We start from the raw sequence: 20,219 nt of genomic DNA, 5'->3' as shown, positions 1-20,219 counted from the left end.
CTATTTTTGAAGCGATCAAGTTGTTCAGCTGCTCAATATTAACCTAACCATGGTCAAGATCGCGAGTCAAGTCCTTGCTCAAACCGTGGGCACGGCAAGAGGATCTAGAGAAAAGAGCATGGACGGCCGGATTGCTGTGAGCTCTTGTGGGAGTGGATTTGAACAGTGTACCGACGTCGATGTTTTCGGTCATAATGTATGCAGGGCCTTGGGGCGATGAAATTGGTATTTTGTAGTGATGGTTAGGGCTTTGTAAGGAATGCACCTTTCTTTCCTTCGTGAGGGAGGATTAGGTCTTGCTGAGAGATGATTCTCATAGCAAGAGGCTGTGGATCTCTCAGCTAGGGTACTATGAGATGACTTTTGACTAGAGTTCAGAGCTGGTATGGCCACGATAGCTATGATTGATAAAGGTCATATGGACAATGTGCATACTTGGGTGGATGATGTGGTATGAAGAATAGTGGGAGTTGGATCCTACGGCACACGTTATATAGACAGAAAATACCATTAACTTAGTTTCTTCACCTAGGGTTTTCATCGTGAATTATATAAGTGAAGCTTGAAGTCGAACTATCTTTTGTGAAGCTACCCATACAGAGTAGAGACAGTTATGTATGCTATACGATGTATTCACTGCAGAGCAGATAGCCTGCCGCTATGCCAAACCTAACGCCGATGTGTACTTCCTCTGGGGAAGCCATGTTTTCAGACAATAAGAAATATAATGTAGAATAAATATACTTCAAAATCATGCCAACGTGGTGGTATCTCCGGGTTAACCCAACCGTAAATGCAAATAAATATCATAAAGAAAATCAAAGTGGATCGCTAGCCCGTCGTATTGTGCTACCGTTGATAGCGCGGCAATGACTCGTCTCCGTGCGCATTGCCACCAACCAGCTGGTGATCGCCTTCGTCATGGAAGACGGGAGCGCTCGGTCCATCGGCGGCATTGCTATGGGACGGTCCATTTTCGTCTGGCGCGCTCGCCTCCATCTGTAACCGTTGTCGCTCCAGCTCTTGTTTGTCATCGCTTGGTGCGGAAGGCTGACTCAGAGCACTACTGCCGGGCACGACTGTTTGAACTGATTCTGCTGAAGTCAACGCTTGCGGCACCGTGTTCTCAGTCGGTGAGGGTAAATGATGGTAGCCGTTGATGTGATCATCCTCGGGAAGCACAGGAGCCGTGGGAACATCGGTCGACGGTCCAGCTTCCGCCTCATTCGGCGGTTGACTGGGAAGCAGCATCTGCTCCGCATGCCGCATGCGCGCCTTTTCGTCTATCGGTTCTTCTGATTGGGGAGTCGATACAATCTCGCCCAATGACTGGTACTGCGGCTGCGACTCGTCCCCGTACTCCGGCCAGAACAGCTCCTGCGGCCCATACTCTTCCGGTGACGGATATTCGGATTCCCCATTGGGCACAGAGTGCTGATCTGCCGGCCAATGGTCCCCATCCCCTTGAGCATTTCCGCCTGAGGACTGCAGATCCGAGCTCGCCGCGGTTGAGGAGGCGCGTCGTGGTTCGTTTTTCCGGCGATGGGAATCCCTCGTTCCGATCACCACCTCAAAGGCGACGGCGACGACACCTTTCTCTCGCCGGATTTGGTCGGTATCTAGGATGTTCCCCGCCCAATTCGCCGTGATGGCGTTGCTGTTGGCATCGGTCGGATTCAGGATCTTGCCACTGGGAGAATAATTACTGCCAGAGGTGACCAAGTTGAACCGCGGCAAGAACCGCTCGGGCGAGGTGAGCTTGCCGCGAAGATCGACCACAACCTCGACATAATAGCGGAAATTAATCATACTCCCCGGGGTCCGCGTGATAGTGGGGAACGTATCTTCGGGGATGCGGATGGATGTTTTCACGATGGCCGTCAAGGTGGTGGGATCGACCACCAACGGAGCGAACGTCTGCGCCAAGTCCTTCCGGAAGACGCTGCTGGACCGGCTGGTGCCGATCGTCAGACCGCCCAATCCCGTTCGGGATCGCGGATAGATGTCCTCATAAACGGGCTTCTTCCCATTCGCGGAGTTCCCAACGGGAATCGACGGGTGAAGGTCTATCCGTCCTTGGCGATAGAGTGTGATAATAATCCCATGTGCGCTGCGTACCTGTTTGCAATGGTTGATGGTGACTTTGATGGGTAATGTATCTCCAGGAAGCACGCCCGCGCGCAGAACCTCTGTTTTAGCCGTGATGGTCTTATCCCCTAAGGAGGGCGTGAGACTGCGCGCTTCACTATTTCGCAGTCCAGTGCCGGCTGACGAGCTTGGGTCACTGGCTATTTGGAAACTTTGGCTGCTGTTGCTCATCCGACTCGACGAGCTGACGTTACTAGGAGCGGGACTTAACGGAGGGCGATGGTCCGAACCCGCTGCACCACTGACCGAGACATCGACCGACGTTGAATCCGGTGCTGCATCCGAGCTTGTCGATTTCGCCTTTGCCTTCGATCGCGTGCGCTTCGAGACCGGCTCCAGTGTCACAACACGGGCTTTCGGGGCGGGAAAGGGAGCGATATCAATATTCTCCATGAGGTTCACACGTCGGCGGCAGGAAACGGTTGGGTTGATGGTGGTAGGTTTCGTTAGGGTGGACGTAAGCATATAGGCAATGGTGCCTCGTTCGAACTAGACGCCGCATCCGTTAGCGAATAATGGGGGAAACCTGCATGAGCCGCCATGGATTACGCACACTGATGCTACTGGGGAGGGCATATGGCGGGAAGACCATCTCAAAGCGAAACTTGTAGATCCCCTCCTTAAGGCGGCCCTCTCCGCAGAGGACGACCTCGTCTTCGAACAGCGTAGCCAACCCATTGCCCAAATACTCTGCTCCTCGGCGCCCGCGCCCAGGCCCGAGAAATCCCACGTCCGGGGCCGTCTCCCCGGAGGGAACTGTATTCTTAAAGACCTTGACATAACCATGTAAACAAACCACGAGATGTGTAATGCGAACGGGACGAGCGACGGTAAGGACGACAGTCCCCTTGATCACATCCCCCGGGAAATATGAACGCCAGGGGTCGTCGGGCTCGATGTAGAAATCAGTAAGGCTGCGACTGCGCTGACCGAGTGACGAACGAAACTTGTGTAAGAGAGAGCTGCGATTCCGACCAAGCGGCGACGAGGAGGGTTGAGCGGGGGGAGAGTTGACGGACATGACCCACAGTCACACCTCCCTCAGTCCATACACGAGGAGTGGAGGTGCTAGTTGGTAAGAGGAAGAGAGAAACGGGAAAGAGGAACGAAGAGGGGCGACAAAAGAAGGGAGAGTAAGGGAGGGGAGGAATGCAAGAACAGAGTCAACTTCAATATCCACAATATCGAACGACCAACCAGAGACAACGAAATCAGATGAACGGCCACGCAAGGGGGTTGAATGGTGAGCCCGATATAGCTGAAGGACCGTTCAAAATTCCCCGGTGCAGCCAGATAAGGCCGTGTGGATGAATCAATGACTGATCGATATTAACAACCAAATGAAACCGATCGATCACTCGAGCAATCAATCTGCCAGTCGGGAGCTTCGGGCAATCAATCCCACCAGACCCAGTGTCAGCGTCGGGCGCAAATGCCGATGGGGAAAACAAACACGCGACCGAGCAATGCTTGTTTTTGTCTAGTGCTTCCTTTTTCCGTTTCCCTCGCTTGTCCCTCCAATCTGGAATTGCACACGCGATAGGGGAAGGTCGGAAAAGGGATCCTATGTACAAACGACGAGTCGGACAGAGGGGGTGGACGGCGAAGGGACCGAGGGAGAGAGAGGAGGGGGTGGAAGAGGCGCAGGGGAATCACGAGCGGAGATGACAGGCCCGCATCCTTGAGAGAGAACTGGCAAGAGGGTCAAGTATCGCCCTCAGCCCCGGAAGTACAGATTGCCGGAAGTGAGGGAGAGAGAGAGCGAGAGAAGGAGAGAGAAGCGTTTTCGAAGACGACACGGGGAAGGTTCAATGCGGGAGTCGCAGGATGAAGGCCAATGGAGTCGAGGGTCGGACAGATCGGAAAGCGCTCCGTCTGCAGGAGGATGTCGAGTGATTTGTTGGGATGAACGGCGAGGAGTTTGGTGGAGTGAGGGAAATGCGTTCGCGATAAGCCAGAGGCGGAGAAAGTGGAAAAGCCAACGAATTCGCGTGGCCCGTCAGTCAAGCTTTTGTTCTCATGGGCTTTGGGACTTGGCGCCTCCACATCTGTCGGTTTTAGAGTTATAATAACTACCCGTTATTCGAATGAGTCCTGAGGGAGTCCTGATTCAGGACGGATGTACATAAATAAAAAAACATAATATGTTGATCATTCCCACTCTCGCAGTCCTTCCCCTTCCACATAATCTTCCCCGTAACACTCCCTTTGCAACATCTCCATCACCTCGCGATCGCCGCCGACCATTTTCCTCACAAAGCCTTCCAACACGTAGATATTATCCGTCCACATCTGCGCCTCCCGCTGAAACTGCTGCACCTCATCCTTCATCTCCTGGATCCCCTTGCCCCCATCCAGACTCTCTGACACAGCCAACCACTCCTTCCGTAACTGCTGACACTCCTTCTCCAACTCCGCCTTGTGCCGGATCAACCTCTCTCGCTCACCGGGCTGCAGCGCCTTCTCATCATCTTCTTGCTCCCGTTTCTTGACCGCCAATTGCCTGTCCAGTTCTTCATTACTGCTCCGTAATCGATCCACTTCTTCCTGCAGCTGTTCCACCTTTCGCTCCCGTTCCATCTTCTCCTCTCCACTGAAACACCAGTACCAGTTCCCACTTCCGATCTTCTCCACCCGGATCTGGCCGTCGTCGGCCAATTCGTGCAGGTACTCTTTGACTTGCATGCCGTTGATCGACGCGATCGAGGGGAGCATCTTCTCGAGCTCTTTGAGCGTGTGACAGGTCCCGGTCGAGCGGAGGTGGGAGACGATGCGCGCTTGTTTTTCGTCTTTGGTGAGTTTGGGGGGCTTTTCTTCGATTAGTTTGAGTGATTAATGGGCCGTTGTGTTGTTTTAAAACAGACGACTGTGTTTGTTTGGGCAGTGACGTACCATGGTGTAAGTTACTAGATGTAGATTGGGACGTCTAAGACTAGGAAGTATCAGGTTATCGAGGGTACAGCTGAGGTCAGTTCGATGGGGAACTGGTTCAGACTACCACTCATTACTTGTCAAGTGGAAGGACAGAAGACGTTCAGTCTGTAGGACAGTCGATGTCAGGTGCAGTCATCTGGCTTCCATTAGAACTCGTGATCTTCTTTCTACATTACATACATCAAGGGAGAAGGGAAAATGAACTTGGTCCGCATGCGCCAAAGCAGTCGCTACATTAATCACAGATAGATTATATAGAACAAAGATTGAATCGAAACCACGCAGATCCCCGCCGAGCAACACCGATTACTAGGTACAATATCCACCGTGGAGAGGCCATCCTCAAACTTTCAACTCGCTCACGCGACCCTGGTCTTTCTGGGTATCACTAGTCGGAACGACCTCCTCAACGTGCAATGTCTCGGTCAGCTCTCGAGCTTTCTCGGTGGCGGCAGCACCACCGACCATGGCGGTCTCCCCGTCGAAGTACCGAGCGATTTCTTCCAGCGGAGTATTACGTGTCTCAATGTAGAAGAACCAGACCACCACCAGCTCGATGGCAAGCCACACACAGTAGAAGATGTAGTACTTCCAGCCAATGTTATCGAGGGCGATGGGGTTGATGTACTGGTTGAAGAAAACTGTCGAGTGTCAGCGACTAGCATACCATGAGAGGACAGGGGCACTTACGCGCGGCATCAATGCAGAGCCACACCATGGTCATACCCTTGGCGCGGATGCTGTACGGAAGGATCTCCACCGTGTAACCCACCAGAAGGCCTGACCAAGCAATGTTGTAGAACACGTAGTAGATGTAAATCATGGCGACCACTGCATTCGCAGCCCCCGAGGCCTTGCTGATATCATAGCGAGCGGAGCAGATGGTCCACACGATGAATGCCACCAGCATGCCGGCGGTCGAAGTGAGGAAGAGCTTGCGTCGCCCAATCTTGTCAACAAAGAAGCACATCGTCAAAGCCACGATCAGGTTGAGGATCTGGAGGCAGCCGTTGATCAAGTTCTGCTCGACGGAGCTCGTGTATCCGACTGAGTCAAGAATTTTGGCGATATAGTAGGACACCAGACCGTTGCCGGACCATTGAGAGAACAAACCGGCCGTGATACAGATGATCATGCGATGTCGGTTGCCCTTGGTGCGGATCAGTTCCTTCCAGCTGTTGCTTTCGAACTCCTGCTCCAACCGAATGGTTTCCTTGATTTCGTGCATCTCCAGCTGAACCACTTCGTCCTCTTGGTCACCATTGGCGTGACAGTCCGCTAGAACTTTGAGGGCCTGCTCGTGCTTGCCTTTGGAGATGAGGAATCGAGGTGACTCGGGGACAAACCAAATAAAGATGATTTGGAGGACCGACGGCCCAGCCTGGACAATTGTCGGAGCTCTCCAGGACCAGTTGTTCGAAATATTGTTGGTGCCGAAGGTCAACCACGCCGCGACAATGGCACCCAAGTACCACGTGGCTGGATCTTGTTAATCGAAACACACAAGAAGGCTGGACTTGGGATGCAGAGACGTACTGTTATAGATCGTGGTGAAGATGGCACGGTGCTGGGTGTGCACCAATTCGGTGATCAATAGAGGAGAAGCGCCGTGAGCAATGGCGACACCGAAACCGATCAGGAATCGAGCTGCCAAAAACATACCGTAATTGGCACTGATGCTCTGAAGGACAACTCCGAGGATCCTAGCCTATTATAAGCACCCTAACCGTGGCTCCGCACGGGCAAGAACTTACATGATCAAGCAGCCGATCAAGATACCCATCCGACGTCCCAGCAGATCTGCGGTGTACGGTACGACGGGTAGAGCTGCTAGGGATCCCAGGGACATAATGGCACTGAGAATTCCCAGAAGAGAGCCACCGGGATGATTGAAATATTCCTGCCAAGGTTCGAGGGTTTGAAGACCGTTCATCATGGATCCATCGTAACCATTCGTGGCCTATTCAGAATGCAATATGAGCACGAGTTCGGATGGAATACTGCTAGTGAGCCAGGAGAACGTACCGCCGTCAGGACCACCATTCCCAGACAGATATAGGTTTTCCTCATTCCTGGATTCTTCCACCATGTCACCTTGGGGAACTGCCGACCGGCAAGTTCGAAGGTGTCCGAACCCATTGTGAATTCAGTAAAGGAGGTCCGTCGTTTAGCAAATGCGAGTCTCTACGACTGAGTTGAAGACACACGCCTGTCCCTTGTAACAGTACATTGCATGAGGGGAAAGCCACCTTAAAGAGCATTATGTTCGACAGTGTTTCAACCGGCCCATTTTTCCGTCTATCAAATCTAGGCAAGCGCTATATTACATTGTCCGGCTAAACTGCTGGGGACCCAGGACAGTATGTCCAATGGGGTTTCTCGAGATACGATGTGATTAGATCGACTAGCAGGTTCCCATAGGGCGCGGGAGATCTGGTCTCGAGCTCAATGCCGGCAAGCAAGTGAGCCAGAGCTGGACAGGCTCGGCGGGCCGAGAAGAACCCAACGTAGTCCGAGATGATTCGTCCAAAGGACTCGCCAAGGCGGCTGTCGTACACGATGAGAAGAAACCGTATTGATTTCAGGCTAATTGTCTTGGAAAGTACCCCAGAAACAAAAGAGGACAAATGCCAAAGGAAGTCTGGGGCTGAAGGGCCAAGATAGGAGCGGTGGCTGAAGTCCGGGGAATTTAAGGACGGTCTAGCGGCCGGTCCTCCAATGGAGACAGGGCTTCCAAGCCGGAACGAGCAAAGGCCAAGCCTCTAGCTTCTGCCTCTGGAGACTTAAATCATTTCACTTTTCGAGGCCATGGTTTACCGAGGATACTCGTCAAATGGAAGTCAAGCCAAGTGCCGAAGGATCAAAATCTCCCATGCTTGACCACGGTAAAACCAGATAGCTCAGTATACCCCACAACTTTCTTTGGCCGGGATTGGGAGGCAAATGACTCCTCGCTGTCAGTCTCATTTGACAAGCGAGACGCCACAAAATGCCACAGCTCGTTTCCAAGGGTCATCAGGAGCTAGCATGTGGGAAGGCAAGCGGCTATTGGTGGATCAATTGGGTGGGAGTCGAGAACTTCGTCGCAGCGTATCACCGCCAGCCAATCTCTTTAGTGAACGCCGCAAGGTTCAGATCACGAGGTGACGAGGTCAATACGGAGTACATTGGATGATCCAATGCCCTAAAAACAGTTCAGCTGGCACTAATTGCACGGTATAATCACGTGTCGCAAGGGCTCCACGACTCAGTCCGCATCGGTCGTAGAGGCTGTCCGAACCAGTCGCGGCTTTTTGGTGCGCTTTTTCCTCTGCCTCCTCACAGCCGTCCCGAGTTCGTCCCCCGAGCTTGCCAGGATGCTACTTCGACCAGTATTGGCCCTTTTACGGCCGACACGCTTCGCCGTCTGGGGTCGAGATTGATCCTCCTCGCTTCCTATCGCTTCCCCTTCCACCAGGACTAAATCACCCGTTTTGCCGAGCGATTCCTTCGCCATCTCCTCCAAAAGTATCCCCATGGCAATCAGCGCCGTTTCATCCATGCTTTGGTAATCATCCTGGCCGCGGTCAGGAGTCGCGTAGTCGTAGTAGTCCGCTGAGTAGGTATGAATAGCTTCTAGCAGGTCGGAACTAGGGAGCGGGCGGTCGGACGGAAGGGATTCATGGGCAAAGTAGAAGTCATTCTCCTCGTACCGAGTCGGTGCATTTTGCCGACGAAAGAGAACTTCTTCCGGACGGACAGGTCGAAAATTAGACGATGCCGTGTCACGGTATCGCGAGGAGAAAGGAATTAATGGAAGGAAACCGTGCGCATTTATCCGGCCTAAGATCGATCAGAAAAGTCTTTTTAAAGCTCGAGTTAGTCGCCCAAACCAGCTACGGCATCGTAGACAGTTGCTTGTCGCTTCTGTCGTCTGAAAGAAGGTCCCTCTGGATGGTCGTCCTCGTCCTCCGGAGGTTGGAAGGAATTCTGACTTCCATTTAACGCAAGGGGTTTTCCGTCGGGCATTGGTACTTTGGATGTGCCTGTGTGATGCATGCGCTGACACCGAGAACTCTAATAACTATCGCGATTGTACATTGAGTCGTTTATTGCAATTCTTACGGTCCGACTCGCAATTGTCGTTAATCACGTGTTGACAATCGTAATTGACGCTGATAAGAAACTTCCCCTATCAGTCCAACTGGCAGAATTTTTAAACGTTTTGACAGAGGCCGCCTTAAGTGTTGAATGTTTTCGATGGTTACAGCTGTACGTCTGTTAACGCTCAGGAATCAAATCAGAGTGGCACAGGCATCATTACCAGGTCATCAGTTATACAAGGGAAATTTCAAAGCCAAGAGTGCCTCATCCTGTAGAGACAGAAGTGGTATAAACTATCTATATAGAACTTGTTCCATGGCTTTGAGCCCCAGGAAGTCTCACTAGCGTAGCTTCTCCCTCAGACCGCCTTCTATTAAAGGCTAGCCCTCGTTCTCCGTTCCATAGTCCATATTCCGTACGGTGGTTCTTTCGTTCATGGTTTGTTGTGTCTTCTTTATCTGGGTTTCTGGTGAAAGGAATGTTGGGAATTGAAATATCTATATGGCTATCACTGTCTGCAACCAGTTACTAATAGAGTCTTTTGCTCAGACAGCAACCTATTCAAGTTATTAAGCAACTTCAATCTGGCAATGTGATAATGGAGATATATCTCAGATGTACGCCATCACCATACCAAGCTTAGAATTGACAAAAATTTAACACGAAAAATTTAATTCAATATTCAAGCTTTTGGTACGTTTATACAATATGAGTGAAATATACTCGGGGATATAATTGACAACAATCATTCACTTATAAAAGCCTCGATCTCATCTCACAACAGCCACTGTTTTTTGTTTATCCATCTGGCTGTGCTTCTCCGCATAGACTACTACGCAATAGGCCATCTCGCTTTACCAAACCCCAATTTTAGACACCAACTTAGGGTGAGTTCATGCATTCTGGGTAGCAAAATCCCTATGAATATACGGAGGGCTGTGTCCTTCACCCACTGCAGATCAAGACCCACTGCCCTCAGCTTTCACCCCCACCTTAGAATTTGACCTTGTTTACGTTGCCTATTCTACTCTGTACAGCTGTAAATTTCTAGAGGACAAGCTCACACCTTCTCTTGGAACATCCCCTATTGTCCCTCAACGATGAACCTTTCTTTCCCCGACCTAGATGTGGTGGGCATCAAAGTCGAGCCCGAGAAAGTTGACAATCTCCGCCACAAGGTTGCGAACCTGCTCGGCCAAATCAAGATCGGCTACCCTGGTGCGGCTCCCCTTAGCTTCTCATCGCAACATCTGGCGGAACTACAGCAAAAAGACTATTATGTCTGTGAGAAGACTGATGGAATTCGGTGTTTAATGTACATGGTGCGCGGGGGCACTAGCTCCGACGTATCTGGGATGCACTACTTGATCGACCGCAAAAACGACTACCGCTATGTATCTGGTTTGCATTTTCCTAAGCCAGGAGATGAAACTTTCCTGTCGATCCATGACGATACCATAATAGACGGTGAACTTGTCATCGATACCTATGAGGACGGCTCGCAACAGCTGAAGTACCTAGTATTCGATATACTAGTGCTCGGCGGACATAGAGTACTTCACGATCCATTCGACAAGCGCTTAGCATATCTCAAGGCGGAGGTACTTGGACCCTATGAGAATATGCACCGAAAGTTTCCTGAGAAAGGCCGACCATTTATTGTCGAAGAGAAGTCGATGCATCCCAGCTATAACATCGAAATGATGTTCCGTGATATTATCCCAAAGGTTAAGCGTATTCGTGGGAATGACGGGCTTATCTTCACCTGCTGTAGCACGCCCTACTATATTGGTCTAGACGAGCATATCCTCAAATGGAAACCTGCTTCGGACAACACAGTGGACTTCCGCATGCACCTACAATTTCCTGATGCTAAGCCGGATTCCGAAGGCAAGATCAACAGCGTTACAGAGCCAGATTACGGCCCCATACCTGTCTGCCAATTGTCTGTCATGCTGTCCCCACAGGAGTATCTCCCCTTTGGTGAGATGTACCTTACCCGGAAAGAATGGGATGACCTAAGAGCGATGGGTACTCCGTTGGATGGTATCATTGTCGAATGCTATAAAGACAACCAATCTCGCTGGCGTTTCTACCGTCTTCGCAATGACAAGAAAGATGCAAACCCTATCACTGTTGTCGAGAAAACTCTCGAGAGTATAGCCGACTGCGTTACCGAAGAGGACCTAATCCGCGCCGCCCCAGCTATCAAGACAGCATGGGAGGCGCGACAGCGCTAGGATAGCCTGTGATGATAGGTACATTTCTATCGGTAAAGGGGATTTGTTGGATAAGTTTTACATTAGAGTGGCTATCTAGATACTCCATAGATTTCAAGTACTGGTTTCAATTACAAGAGAGTGTGTGACGTGTCCGGGCAAGCACGTCCCCAACTGGGCCAAAGGTCACTCTGATCAGACCCTACGGATTGCACCTTATTGCTTATGTAGCTAGGTCTTGCTTGCATAGCCCGTTTTGCCGAACGTAAAGATTCTACACCAGTCGAGATCGTGGCATACGGCTTGGGATCATAGTCGCACTAACCCGACCTAGTGCCGAGATAGGACTTTGACTTGCTCAGGGCTCTCCTTGAGAGCACCAGGACGAGATAGCCGATAGTTCGAGCTTTACTTATGATAGGAGTGCAGTTTGTTGTTTGATATGACAGTGGGAACTGCCCCTACGTCGCTGCCGGTCTAGATTATGATTGAGTTGACCACTGACCATAGTTGAGCAACCAGGAGTTAGAATTAATCCGACAAACACCTGTTGTATCATGAGGATGCGCTATCCAGGGTATACGGCAAACCTATCCTTGTATCTTCGAGCGAGCTGCTAGGTGGAAGTGAAGATGCGCCTGACGAGACCATCCTTTCTCCCCTCTTTTTTCTGCCCGTGCTCTACATCTCCCCTTGGGTTTGGCTACCACGATTACAACTGTGCATTCAGGGTAATGCCCAGGGAACAATATCGCTTCCTAGTAGTCCCCAGTGAGCGTCTACAGTGGACCTGTCCTGGGTTTTATATTGATTGAGGATCGACCTTGCTGTCCATAATCTTTGGATGCTTGGGCCCAGGTTCCTTGGATAGCCTTGTTGATATGTCACCTTCCCGCTTACACTATCTGGGGGGAATACAAGATTGCCATCAGTCGGTGTTGTCAACTTGGAAAGACTGTAGAACTTTTCCAATGAGGGTATCATCGTCATTGGGGACGTAGGGGGTAACATTTTCTCGCCATGTTTACCCTCTTATCCCTGACAGGGTTCCCCATGAGCCATCTGTAATACAGTGAGCCACTAGAGGCCTTACAATCTCGTAGTTATGCAAGTTGAATCAAAATGGCGTGCGTTGCAGAATCTAGCAAGGCTGAATATTCATAAACCATCATTATCCACAAGGTCATCGTCCCTGTAGTGCAGCGAGATGATCTTGAGGTGAAGAACTAAATATATACTAGAATAGGAACTCTCGCACCCCTCCTTGATCCCATCAACAGCTTCTATAAGCGCATCAACCTCTCCACCATAGATTTACTAATTCACCTTAAATCCTACTCCAGCATCACTGCCTATACAAAGCCCAAACCGCCCTCAAATAAACGAATACCTCACTTCCTCTCTAACCTTTCTCGCCAAATCGAGTGCCTCCTTTCTCCCCACCCTCGAAAAGACATTAAAATACGCCAAAAAGGTATGACGGCCGGAACTCGGATGGGCAATTATCTGGCCCCGCTTGACCAAACAAGCACAACGACTGATCTGCTTCGCAAGATCTGGTCGGCGGGCTATCAAGTCTGCGCAAATATCATCCGAGTCAAAGATGCCTTCACAATATATGGGGTAGTCGGCCGGAATGAAGACCATGACACAGGTATACTGGGGCCCATGCTTAAAAGGCTGGGATAGAGCACGGACACGGGGCTTGTCGCCGACGGCGATGAGCAGCGCCAGACCCCAGTAGTCGATTCCGTAGGTGGATTCGATAATGTGGGACCCCGTCATGCCGAGAGGACGGGGGTTGATCTCGATGAGCCAGGGCGTTGGTGGTTGCTGGGTCGGAGCACGCGGGGACAGGTCGATGATGTTGTTGTTCTGTTTCGTGTACTCGACTGATGAATACTCGACCCGGCCTTCGAGGTGCATTACGCCGTTCCTCAGACCGAGCTTGAGTAGTGTGTCCAGGAAGCTTCTGCAAAGGAGGTCGATTTCCTGGGACGGGAGAGCGGACGGGTAGACGCTGTTCAGCTCGTGGAAGTTATGCAGCGAGCCTATGCTGGGTCCATTGATATCTGCCGACTTGGGGAGGTCATCGCAGACCTCGAAGAAGAGGACTTCGCCGTCCAGGAGGACGAAATTGATGTCGACTTCGGGGCCATCACAGTATTTCTCGATGACGAATGCCGTTCCGTGGCGAGACACATCGATAGAGTTGACAGCCATGGTAAGCGCGTCAAGGTTATCGACACGCGATACACCTTCCGAGCTCCAGCCATCGCACGGTTTGACTATAAGCGGATAAGGGATGTCCGTTTTCTTCGCGATGTCAAGAGCCTCATCTAGGCTCGACGCACGATAAGCTTGGTGGCCGGCGAATACGCTCGTGAGGTACTTATTCGTGGCGATTCTTAGTGCTGCCTGTGAAGCTGTCTGAAGGCCCACCTGCGGCGCAGCTTGGGCGATATAAGGCCAGAACGAGTCCGCGAACGTGACAATGCCATCCACCGGCTTTCCGTATGCCTTCACGGATTCGACAATTCGGTCAGCCACGTCTTCTTCGGGTGGGTTGGTGAGACGTGTCGGGATGAACGCTTCACGCCAGTGTGCATACTCGGGCCCTTCGAGCCAGTGCCCTTTATTGTCTAGCACGACGATGTCGATGCCGAGCACTCGAGCGGCATGGTAAAGGCCTACTCCGTCCTCGGGGTGGCTGCTATTTGCATCAACTAGTACTAGTGTTTTCCGATGTATTGGTTCAGACAGTGTCCACGGAAATGAGAGTCTGTTCTCCAAGTCTGATTCAACAGCTAGGGACAATGCCTCAAAGCCGGTGTATGAATCAGAGTCTACATTATGATGCAAAAGAAGACCGGCTGTGGCCGCGGAGAAAAGTTCAGGGAGGTTGCTGGCATCGAGAAGTGTAATTGCGGAGCCTGTGTAGCTCTGAAAAGGCTCTGCAAATGAGACCGCCGTCTCAACATATTGGGAGTCCCGAAGACGCAGAGGAATAATGTCTGAGCGGACAAGATGCCCTTTCTGCAAGGGCACGATGAGCTTCGCTATACGTGGCCTGGACGTGGTTGCGGCGCGCAAGCATTGCAGGAAGAACTGGAATGCTTTATGTGAACCGAAAGCTTCAGGTCCATATTCTTGAGGCGCAGAGTTCGGGCCAGAATCGAGGATATATGCGTCCTCGAGGCTATTACAGGCGCTGTTTGCATTTACTGAGAATACATGCCGGAGGACGATATCCACCGACTGCCATGGATTTCCGGTGGATGGGGTGTCAAGAAGAGACCATGAATATTCCAGCAGTAAGTCTGCTCATGCTTAGTTGATGTAAGATCCAAGCAGGTTTGGTATCTTACCTTTGTGGCTTTTGGACCGGACCTGGACTTTTCGAGAGGCCATCATACAATTAGAGAAGCACAACATCAGAGTATTTATAGCCACGTGGGTTCCAGGTTAAATAAAGCTCAAGCGCATGAGGTTAAATTTGTCTCAGCAAATAAAAAAATCGAGCCATGCAGCATGGTGATGACTTAACCTTGATTCGATTGCCCTAACTAATGACAGACCAGGCACGGTCAAGCTCCTTATAAAACATGGTTACGTTCCAAGCCAAAGGACTAAAATATGACCTCGCCAGCTTCCCTCAGGATCTAGAATCTCCTGCGTAGGTCGTAAAGATAACTGATACTCAGCTAGTCAATCTGACGTGCTCTTATAAATATATTCCGACCTGCAAGTATTTCTCGGGGTATCATTCCGACAGGCTCTTTCGGAGTGGATTCATCGGAGTTCGGAGTGAACATCGTTGTGGACGATGACTCTCCGCCAATAGCAGTCTGGTATTCGTAAATCACATCATCGAATCCATGAAGCCCTAAGTAACATCCTGGTGGTTTCAGTGCAAGCATGGAGTAGTATATCTGGCGTGGGGGGATGGTAGGTTGGACATGTAAAACTCCCAAATAACCCCCGTTGCTATTGTAGCAACTGTCGCATCAGGCCGGTCTTTACAATGCTCACATACATTCAATACACTTGAAGGTGAGCAGTATCTTGTACGGGATTCAGCACCCAAAACAAATGCTCGGTGCAACTATTATCCGCCCCGCATCTGACGATAAGATCAAAGCCGATCAACGATCAGCAACCAACGATCGTAGTGGTCACACTCCTAATGAATGAATTCTTATCTTCTGAATAGGACCCTTGGGTCCATCAGTCCACACACATTCCATGTCGCGCAAACGAGCCGTCTCGTTCACCACCTCGAACCAGCCCCCGGTATCCGTTTCTCCAGTCGCCAAAACCATGAACAGCCGACGTCAGCTGTTGATATACACTTGAACTCCGAGGATGAGCTCTACGCCCACAAGGCCGGGGTGAATGTGCTGGCGATAGATCAATATGACGGACGATTGTATGCCCCCCAGCTGTTGTCCTCCGCCACCGTACTAAATGAATAAACCAGTATGGTCTCCGGGGGCGCAGACCCCTCCATTCACCTCTGGGACCTAGAATCCAGAGGCTCAGAACTAGGCCACGTCCACAAATCCATCGCCTCGGTCACAAAATCATCGCATGAAGACGCCCATACGCACGCCATCACCTCCATATCGATATACCCCTTCGACCCAGTCCCGTCGACGATACTGTCAACCTCGCGCGATGGCACTCTCAAACTCTCAGCCATAGCACCCGGCGCCATTACCCCAGTCCACACCTTCAAACTCGACTGCACACCATATGCCCACTCAATGTCATCGCACCCCGCCTCACCTCTCCTCATCGCCGCCGGCACGTCCGAGAGCCCAGTGCGACTACTCGACCTCCGCTCAGGGTTATCAACCCACGGACTCCCCGGACATTCCTCCTCAGTACTATCCGTTTCCTGGGCCCCCCACAGACCCCATATCCTGGCATCCGCATCAGCAGACCACAAAGTGATTCTATTCGATATCCGTCGCGGGGGCCACAACTCCGCCATCGCCGCCCTGGACATGGACGACGCCGTCGGCCTGATACCACCACGCAGCGCACCATCCAACTACCAAAGCCGGCCCGCATTCTCCCCACACGCACGGGCACACAACGGCGCCGTGACCGGCGTGCGCTGGACCTCTAACGGCTCACACCTAGTAACGACCGGGCAGGACGCGCGGATCCGCGTGTGGGACGCCTCAACGGGCGCAAACACTCTCGCGCACTTCGGTCCCCGGGTCCGCAACGCCGTGACCTCCCACCTCGCCGAACGGGCACCGCTAGTCCTCCCCAAAGGCGTCATGGGTCCGGGGCAGGAGACGCTCTTGTGGCCGAATTTCAGTGAGAACGATGACCGTGGGGAGATCCTTATGTTCGAGCTGCGCGAAGGGTCTTTCATCAAGCGTCTCAAGGTCCCGGGTCTCATGGGCGGGCAGCAGCAGTTCCGGGGCCGGTCTAGCGCGCTCAGTGCCGCAAGAATCAATGCCCTTGTTTGGCGTGGCAATGGCGCCTCGGGCGAGGGCGTGGAGATGTTCTCTGCGCATGGGGACGGGACGATCCGCACCTGGGTGTCGAGGGAGCCAGAGGGGGAGCCGGACGAGGCTGAGGAAGCCGAGCAAGCGGATCGGAAACGCAAACGGGATGTTTTGGATGAGATCTACAGAGGGTTTATTGGACAAGCCTAGCTTGATCATGATACACATACAGATAACTCTTAGATAAACACTTTAGACATCCACACTGGCATAGCCCATAACTCATACAATAAACAGTTCAATACTCTAAAACATAAACCCAATATCATACACTTCCATCCCCAACCCAACCAAAACCAAATCAAAGAAAAGAAACAAATAATCACTCATCCAACTCACTCCCCTTAACCTTCCCATGCTTCAAATTCCTCGTATCCCCCCGGACACCAGGCCGATCCGTGCCAATCTGATTCCCTTTCGACTCTCCCTCCGCGGGCAACGTATTGCTCGTCCCGGTGACCACCTCACCCGACATGCCAGGGTCCCTCGGCCCACGGGGCATAGTGGCATCGTTATCGGCAGCGAAGGCCGAAGACGGCTGGCCGAGGCCCTGGTTATCGAAGAGCCGGTTCTCGGACCGCTGCTCGGGGCGCGGCCCGGAGGGAATGGTGTTTTGTTTGCCGGCGTCGTTGGGGATGGTCGTGCCCCTGGGGGCCATTTCGGAGAGGGTGCCGCCTTGGTGGGAGGAGGAGGAGGAGGACATTGTTGTATGTATCAGTTTCTTACTGCTGATCTGATTCTTGGTGGATGTAAAGTGGGGTGTAGTGGTAGTGGGTTCGTGGTCAAGTTTTGTGCGGTGTATTTAGGAGAAGTAGATTGAGTCACTAAGTTGTTTCTCTGAATTGGAAGTGGAATCAGTGCTGGTATGGATTTATATAGGGCTGTGGCCGCCATATGTGATGTCACTTCGTGCCCTGTCACTTGCGACGGGTGCATGATGGGATTATGATATCAGTGTTGGGGACATGGGTGGTTACTATGCAAGGGTGCATTACAGAATTGATCTACGGCGGTTTTGTCTTTCGTGGTTATTTATGAAGAATTGAAATAGGAGTAGAATATGGAGAATTATGCGGTGAGATGTTGGAGCATAGATGATGGTGAGGTGGTTGTATAGTGTTTGTAGGGTATGAGCGGTGCACGTGCGCGGTTACCTGTTTGGTACTAATGCTCAACTTCCGAGGTATTGGAGAAGGGTCATTTGATGGATGCAACAAGGACGAGGGCTGTTTTGCAGCTATGCGATACATGGGATACTTTAGGTACTTTGTGGAGGAAGCCGAAGATAAGGAGCATTTCAGCCTAACTAGGCACAGTGTTTTAAAGAGTAACTTCATTAACAAGCTGATCATCACAAACTTGGATCTGAACGAAAGACATAGACGGCGATCCTATACTAATCTTAAGAGTACAGCAAATTACACAACATTACACCTCGACATCGAGGGTTGAAGAAAAAGAAAATGAACTACAGACACCGCTGCATCTACAACACATAGGCCAAGAGACCGATCACTCCACAAGCGAGAGAAATGACACCAGCGCTAGGTGACAGGCTCGCAGCACCACCCTGGAACATGACCTCGTGATGAGAGGGAGAGGGTGTAGCAGGTCCTTGTGGGACGTGAGAGCTGTGCTCCGCATCGACGCCGATCGGGACGTGCGCAGATGGTGTGGCGCCAGGAGTCTCAGCAACATGCGCACCGCTGTTGGAGGGCACGTAAATGGGCACCACGTGGACGGAGGATCGAGAAACGGTCTCTGTGGAGGTCAGAACTCCGTGCAGGTGGGAAGGAGCGTGGGTAGGGGTAGGCGTAATGGCGATGTGAGCCAGCGTTGTGGAGGATGGCACATCGAAGTGGGAGTCGTCGTCGCCGCCCTGCTGAGGCTGTCCATGGGCAGGAGTAGAAGCGGGCCCATAAGCATTACTGCTTTGAGCCTCTTCATGAGAGGAGGGATATTGTTCATGGTGGGAGGCATCAACGCCGGTGGGCTTGGGGTCTTCTACTTCGTTGCCTTGATCATGTCCAGATTCTCCGTGGGGAGAGCCATCATCACCGGTGGACTTGGGACTGTCCTTGGGGCTGTGGTCATCGTCTCCGGATTCTTCCTGGTGAGAGCCATCAACGCCAGTGGGCTTGGGGCTCTCCGCTGCATGGCTGGGCTCAGCATGTCCCGAGTCCTCCTGGTGAGAGCCATCAGCGCCGGTGGGCTTGGGGGTCTCCTTGGGGCTGTGGTCATCATGTCCGGATTCCTCCTGGTGAGAGCCATCAGAACCTGTCGGCTTGGGGGTCTCCGCTTGATGGCTGGGGTCGCCATGTCCGGATTCTCCATGTTCCTTGGGTTCCTCAGGTTGAGCAGCGGGAGTGTTCACCTCCGCCGGCTGCTGCGGAGCGTGTGTGGCCTCAGAGTGGCCCTGCAAAGTGCGGACAACGGTGTGCACCACTTCGCGAGTCAAGGTGGTGCACGTAGGAACAGGCTCCTTATGCTCCTCCTGAGGGTGTTCCACCGGCTGGGCGGGTTGATGTTCCACCGGCTTCGAAGGTTCCCCTTGATGGTCAGCAGGCTCTGACGGTTCTTCCTGATCATCTTCAGCAGGCTCTGACGGTTCCTCCTCATGATTCTCGCCAGGCTCTTCATGCCCACCCTCATGGTGCTCATGATGGTGAGGTGCACCAACGGTTTCGTTGACGTCAGAGTGCACCTTAACCGAGTGGTCATCAATATTCGCGGAACTGGTCTTCGAGTCAACCGAGTTCGAGACTTGCGTGTTGGCTGTGTTCCCAGTGTCCACCTTACCAGGTTCAGCAGCCGAGTCGGCGTCTGGTCGATACGCACGTTTGTGGTGGCCCTCTTGACCATCGTGGCCATGCGACTCATGAGGACCGCCGTGAGGGGGTGCGACGTGAACGTTTGTATTCTTGGCCACGTCGACTGAGTGGTTGTCCTCATTGTAGTTGTTCACCTCATTGTGAAATTCGTTTGTGAAATCGAAGTCTGCATCGTTACCAGTGTCAATCGTTCGTCCGTGTGGCTCTTCCTCGTCCCGGCGTTTATGCTCGGGTCCGTGTCCGCCATGTCCATGAGGATGAGGTGGAGGTGTCACAATATTGGTGTTCTCATGAACATCGAGTGAATGGTCATCAATGTTGGCGTTGTTCACTTCGTTGGTGAACTCATTGTCAAAGTCGAAGCTCGCAGAGTTACCACTGTCGATGACACCCCCGCCGCGCTTTTGGTGTCCGTGTGCTCCCTCCCCTTCTCCGTGACCATCGTGGCCACCATGTTCCGGGCCATGTTGACCACCGTG

The 20,219-nt window shown here is 52.0% G+C and overlaps 8 protein-coding genes across 8 annotated transcripts; 2 read left to right on the top strand and 6 right to left on the bottom strand.

Moving 5' to 3' along the window:
• Positions 1–518: 518 nt before the first annotated feature.
• rim8 (pH response protein PalF) lies at positions 519–3,564 on the bottom strand. Its single transcript, XM_032091140.1, has 2 exons — positions 2,702–3,564; positions 519–2,637 (listed from the first exon to the last, which is right to left on the bottom strand). Exons 1-2 carry the CDS (start codon positions 3,167–3,169, stop codon positions 850–852), a joined length of 2,256 nt encoding a protein of 751 aa, XP_031943390.1. The 5' UTR covers positions 3,170–3,564; the 3' UTR covers positions 519–849.
• Positions 3,565–5,289: 1,725 nt separating this feature from the next.
• Positions 5,290–7,787, bottom strand: BDV37DRAFT_243938 (hexose transporter protein). The gene is made up of 5 exons (XM_032081482.1): positions 7,108–7,787; positions 6,837–7,042; positions 6,619–6,785; positions 5,773–6,561; positions 5,290–5,723 (listed from the first exon to the last, which is right to left on the bottom strand). Exons 1-5 carry the CDS (start codon positions 7,219–7,221, stop codon positions 5,425–5,427), a joined length of 1,575 nt encoding a protein of 524 aa, XP_031943389.1. The 5' UTR covers positions 7,222–7,787; the 3' UTR covers positions 5,290–5,424.
• Positions 7,788–8,329: 542 nt separating this feature from the next.
• Positions 8,330–9,090, bottom strand: BDV37DRAFT_270262 (uncharacterized protein; the record flags this gene model as incomplete). The annotated part of the gene is made up of 2 exons (XM_032084525.1): positions 8,330–8,904; positions 8,955–9,090. The coding sequence occupies 2 exons, from the start codon at positions 9,088–9,090 to the stop codon at positions 8,330–8,332; spliced, it is 711 nt and encodes a 236-aa protein (XP_031943388.1).
• A 1,175-nt stretch (positions 9,091–10,265) lies between these two features.
• BDV37DRAFT_292588 (mRNA capping enzyme, catalytic domain-containing protein) lies at positions 10,266–11,405 on the top strand (the record flags this gene model as incomplete). Its single annotated transcript, XM_032089220.1, has 1 exon — positions 10,266–11,405. One exon carries the CDS (start codon positions 10,266–10,268, stop codon positions 11,403–11,405), a length of 1,140 nt encoding a protein of 379 aa, XP_031943387.1.
• Positions 11,406–12,539: 1,134 nt separating this feature from the next.
• Positions 12,540–15,044, bottom strand: BDV37DRAFT_243936 (uncharacterized protein). The gene is made up of 2 exons (XM_032081481.1): positions 14,753–15,044; positions 12,540–14,704 (listed from the first exon to the last, which is right to left on the bottom strand). The coding sequence occupies exons 1-2, from the start codon at positions 14,817–14,819 to the stop codon at positions 12,759–12,761; spliced, it is 2,013 nt and encodes a 670-aa protein (XP_031943386.1). The 5' UTR covers positions 14,820–15,044; the 3' UTR covers positions 12,540–12,758.
• Positions 15,045–15,360: 316 nt separating this feature from the next.
• Positions 15,361–17,258, top strand: BDV37DRAFT_243933 (WD repeat protein). The gene is made up of 2 exons (XM_032081480.1): positions 15,361–15,813; positions 15,865–17,258. The coding sequence occupies exons 1-2, from the start codon at positions 15,575–15,577 to the stop codon at positions 17,057–17,059; spliced, it is 1,434 nt and encodes a 477-aa protein (XP_031943385.1). The 5' UTR covers positions 15,361–15,574; the 3' UTR covers positions 17,060–17,258.
• On the bottom strand, positions 17,232–17,612 carry BDV37DRAFT_281307 (uncharacterized protein; the record flags this gene model as incomplete). Its single annotated transcript, XM_032086793.1, has 1 exon — positions 17,232–17,612. One exon carries the CDS (start codon positions 17,610–17,612, stop codon positions 17,232–17,234), a length of 381 nt encoding a protein of 126 aa, XP_031943384.1.
• Positions 17,613–18,395: 783 nt separating this feature from the next.
• BDV37DRAFT_281306 (uncharacterized protein) lies at positions 18,396–20,206 on the bottom strand (the record flags this gene model as incomplete). The annotated part of the gene is made up of 2 exons (XM_032086792.1): positions 18,396–20,141; positions 20,192–20,206. 2 exons carry the CDS (start codon positions 20,204–20,206, stop codon positions 18,396–18,398), a joined length of 1,761 nt encoding a protein of 586 aa, XP_031943383.1.
• Between the last annotated feature and the right edge of the window lie 13 nt (positions 20,207–20,219).

The sequence above is a fragment of the Aspergillus pseudonomiae genome (assembly GCF_009193645.1).
Source record: "Aspergillus pseudonomiae strain CBS 119388 unplaced genomic scaffold BDV37scaffold_19, whole genome shotgun sequence".
NCBI lineage: Eukaryota > Fungi > Ascomycota > Eurotiomycetes > Eurotiales > Aspergillaceae > Aspergillus > Aspergillus pseudonomiae.
The sequence above is the reverse complement of the archived record's forward strand: the minus strand, read 5'-3'. Positions and strand labels throughout refer to the sequence as shown.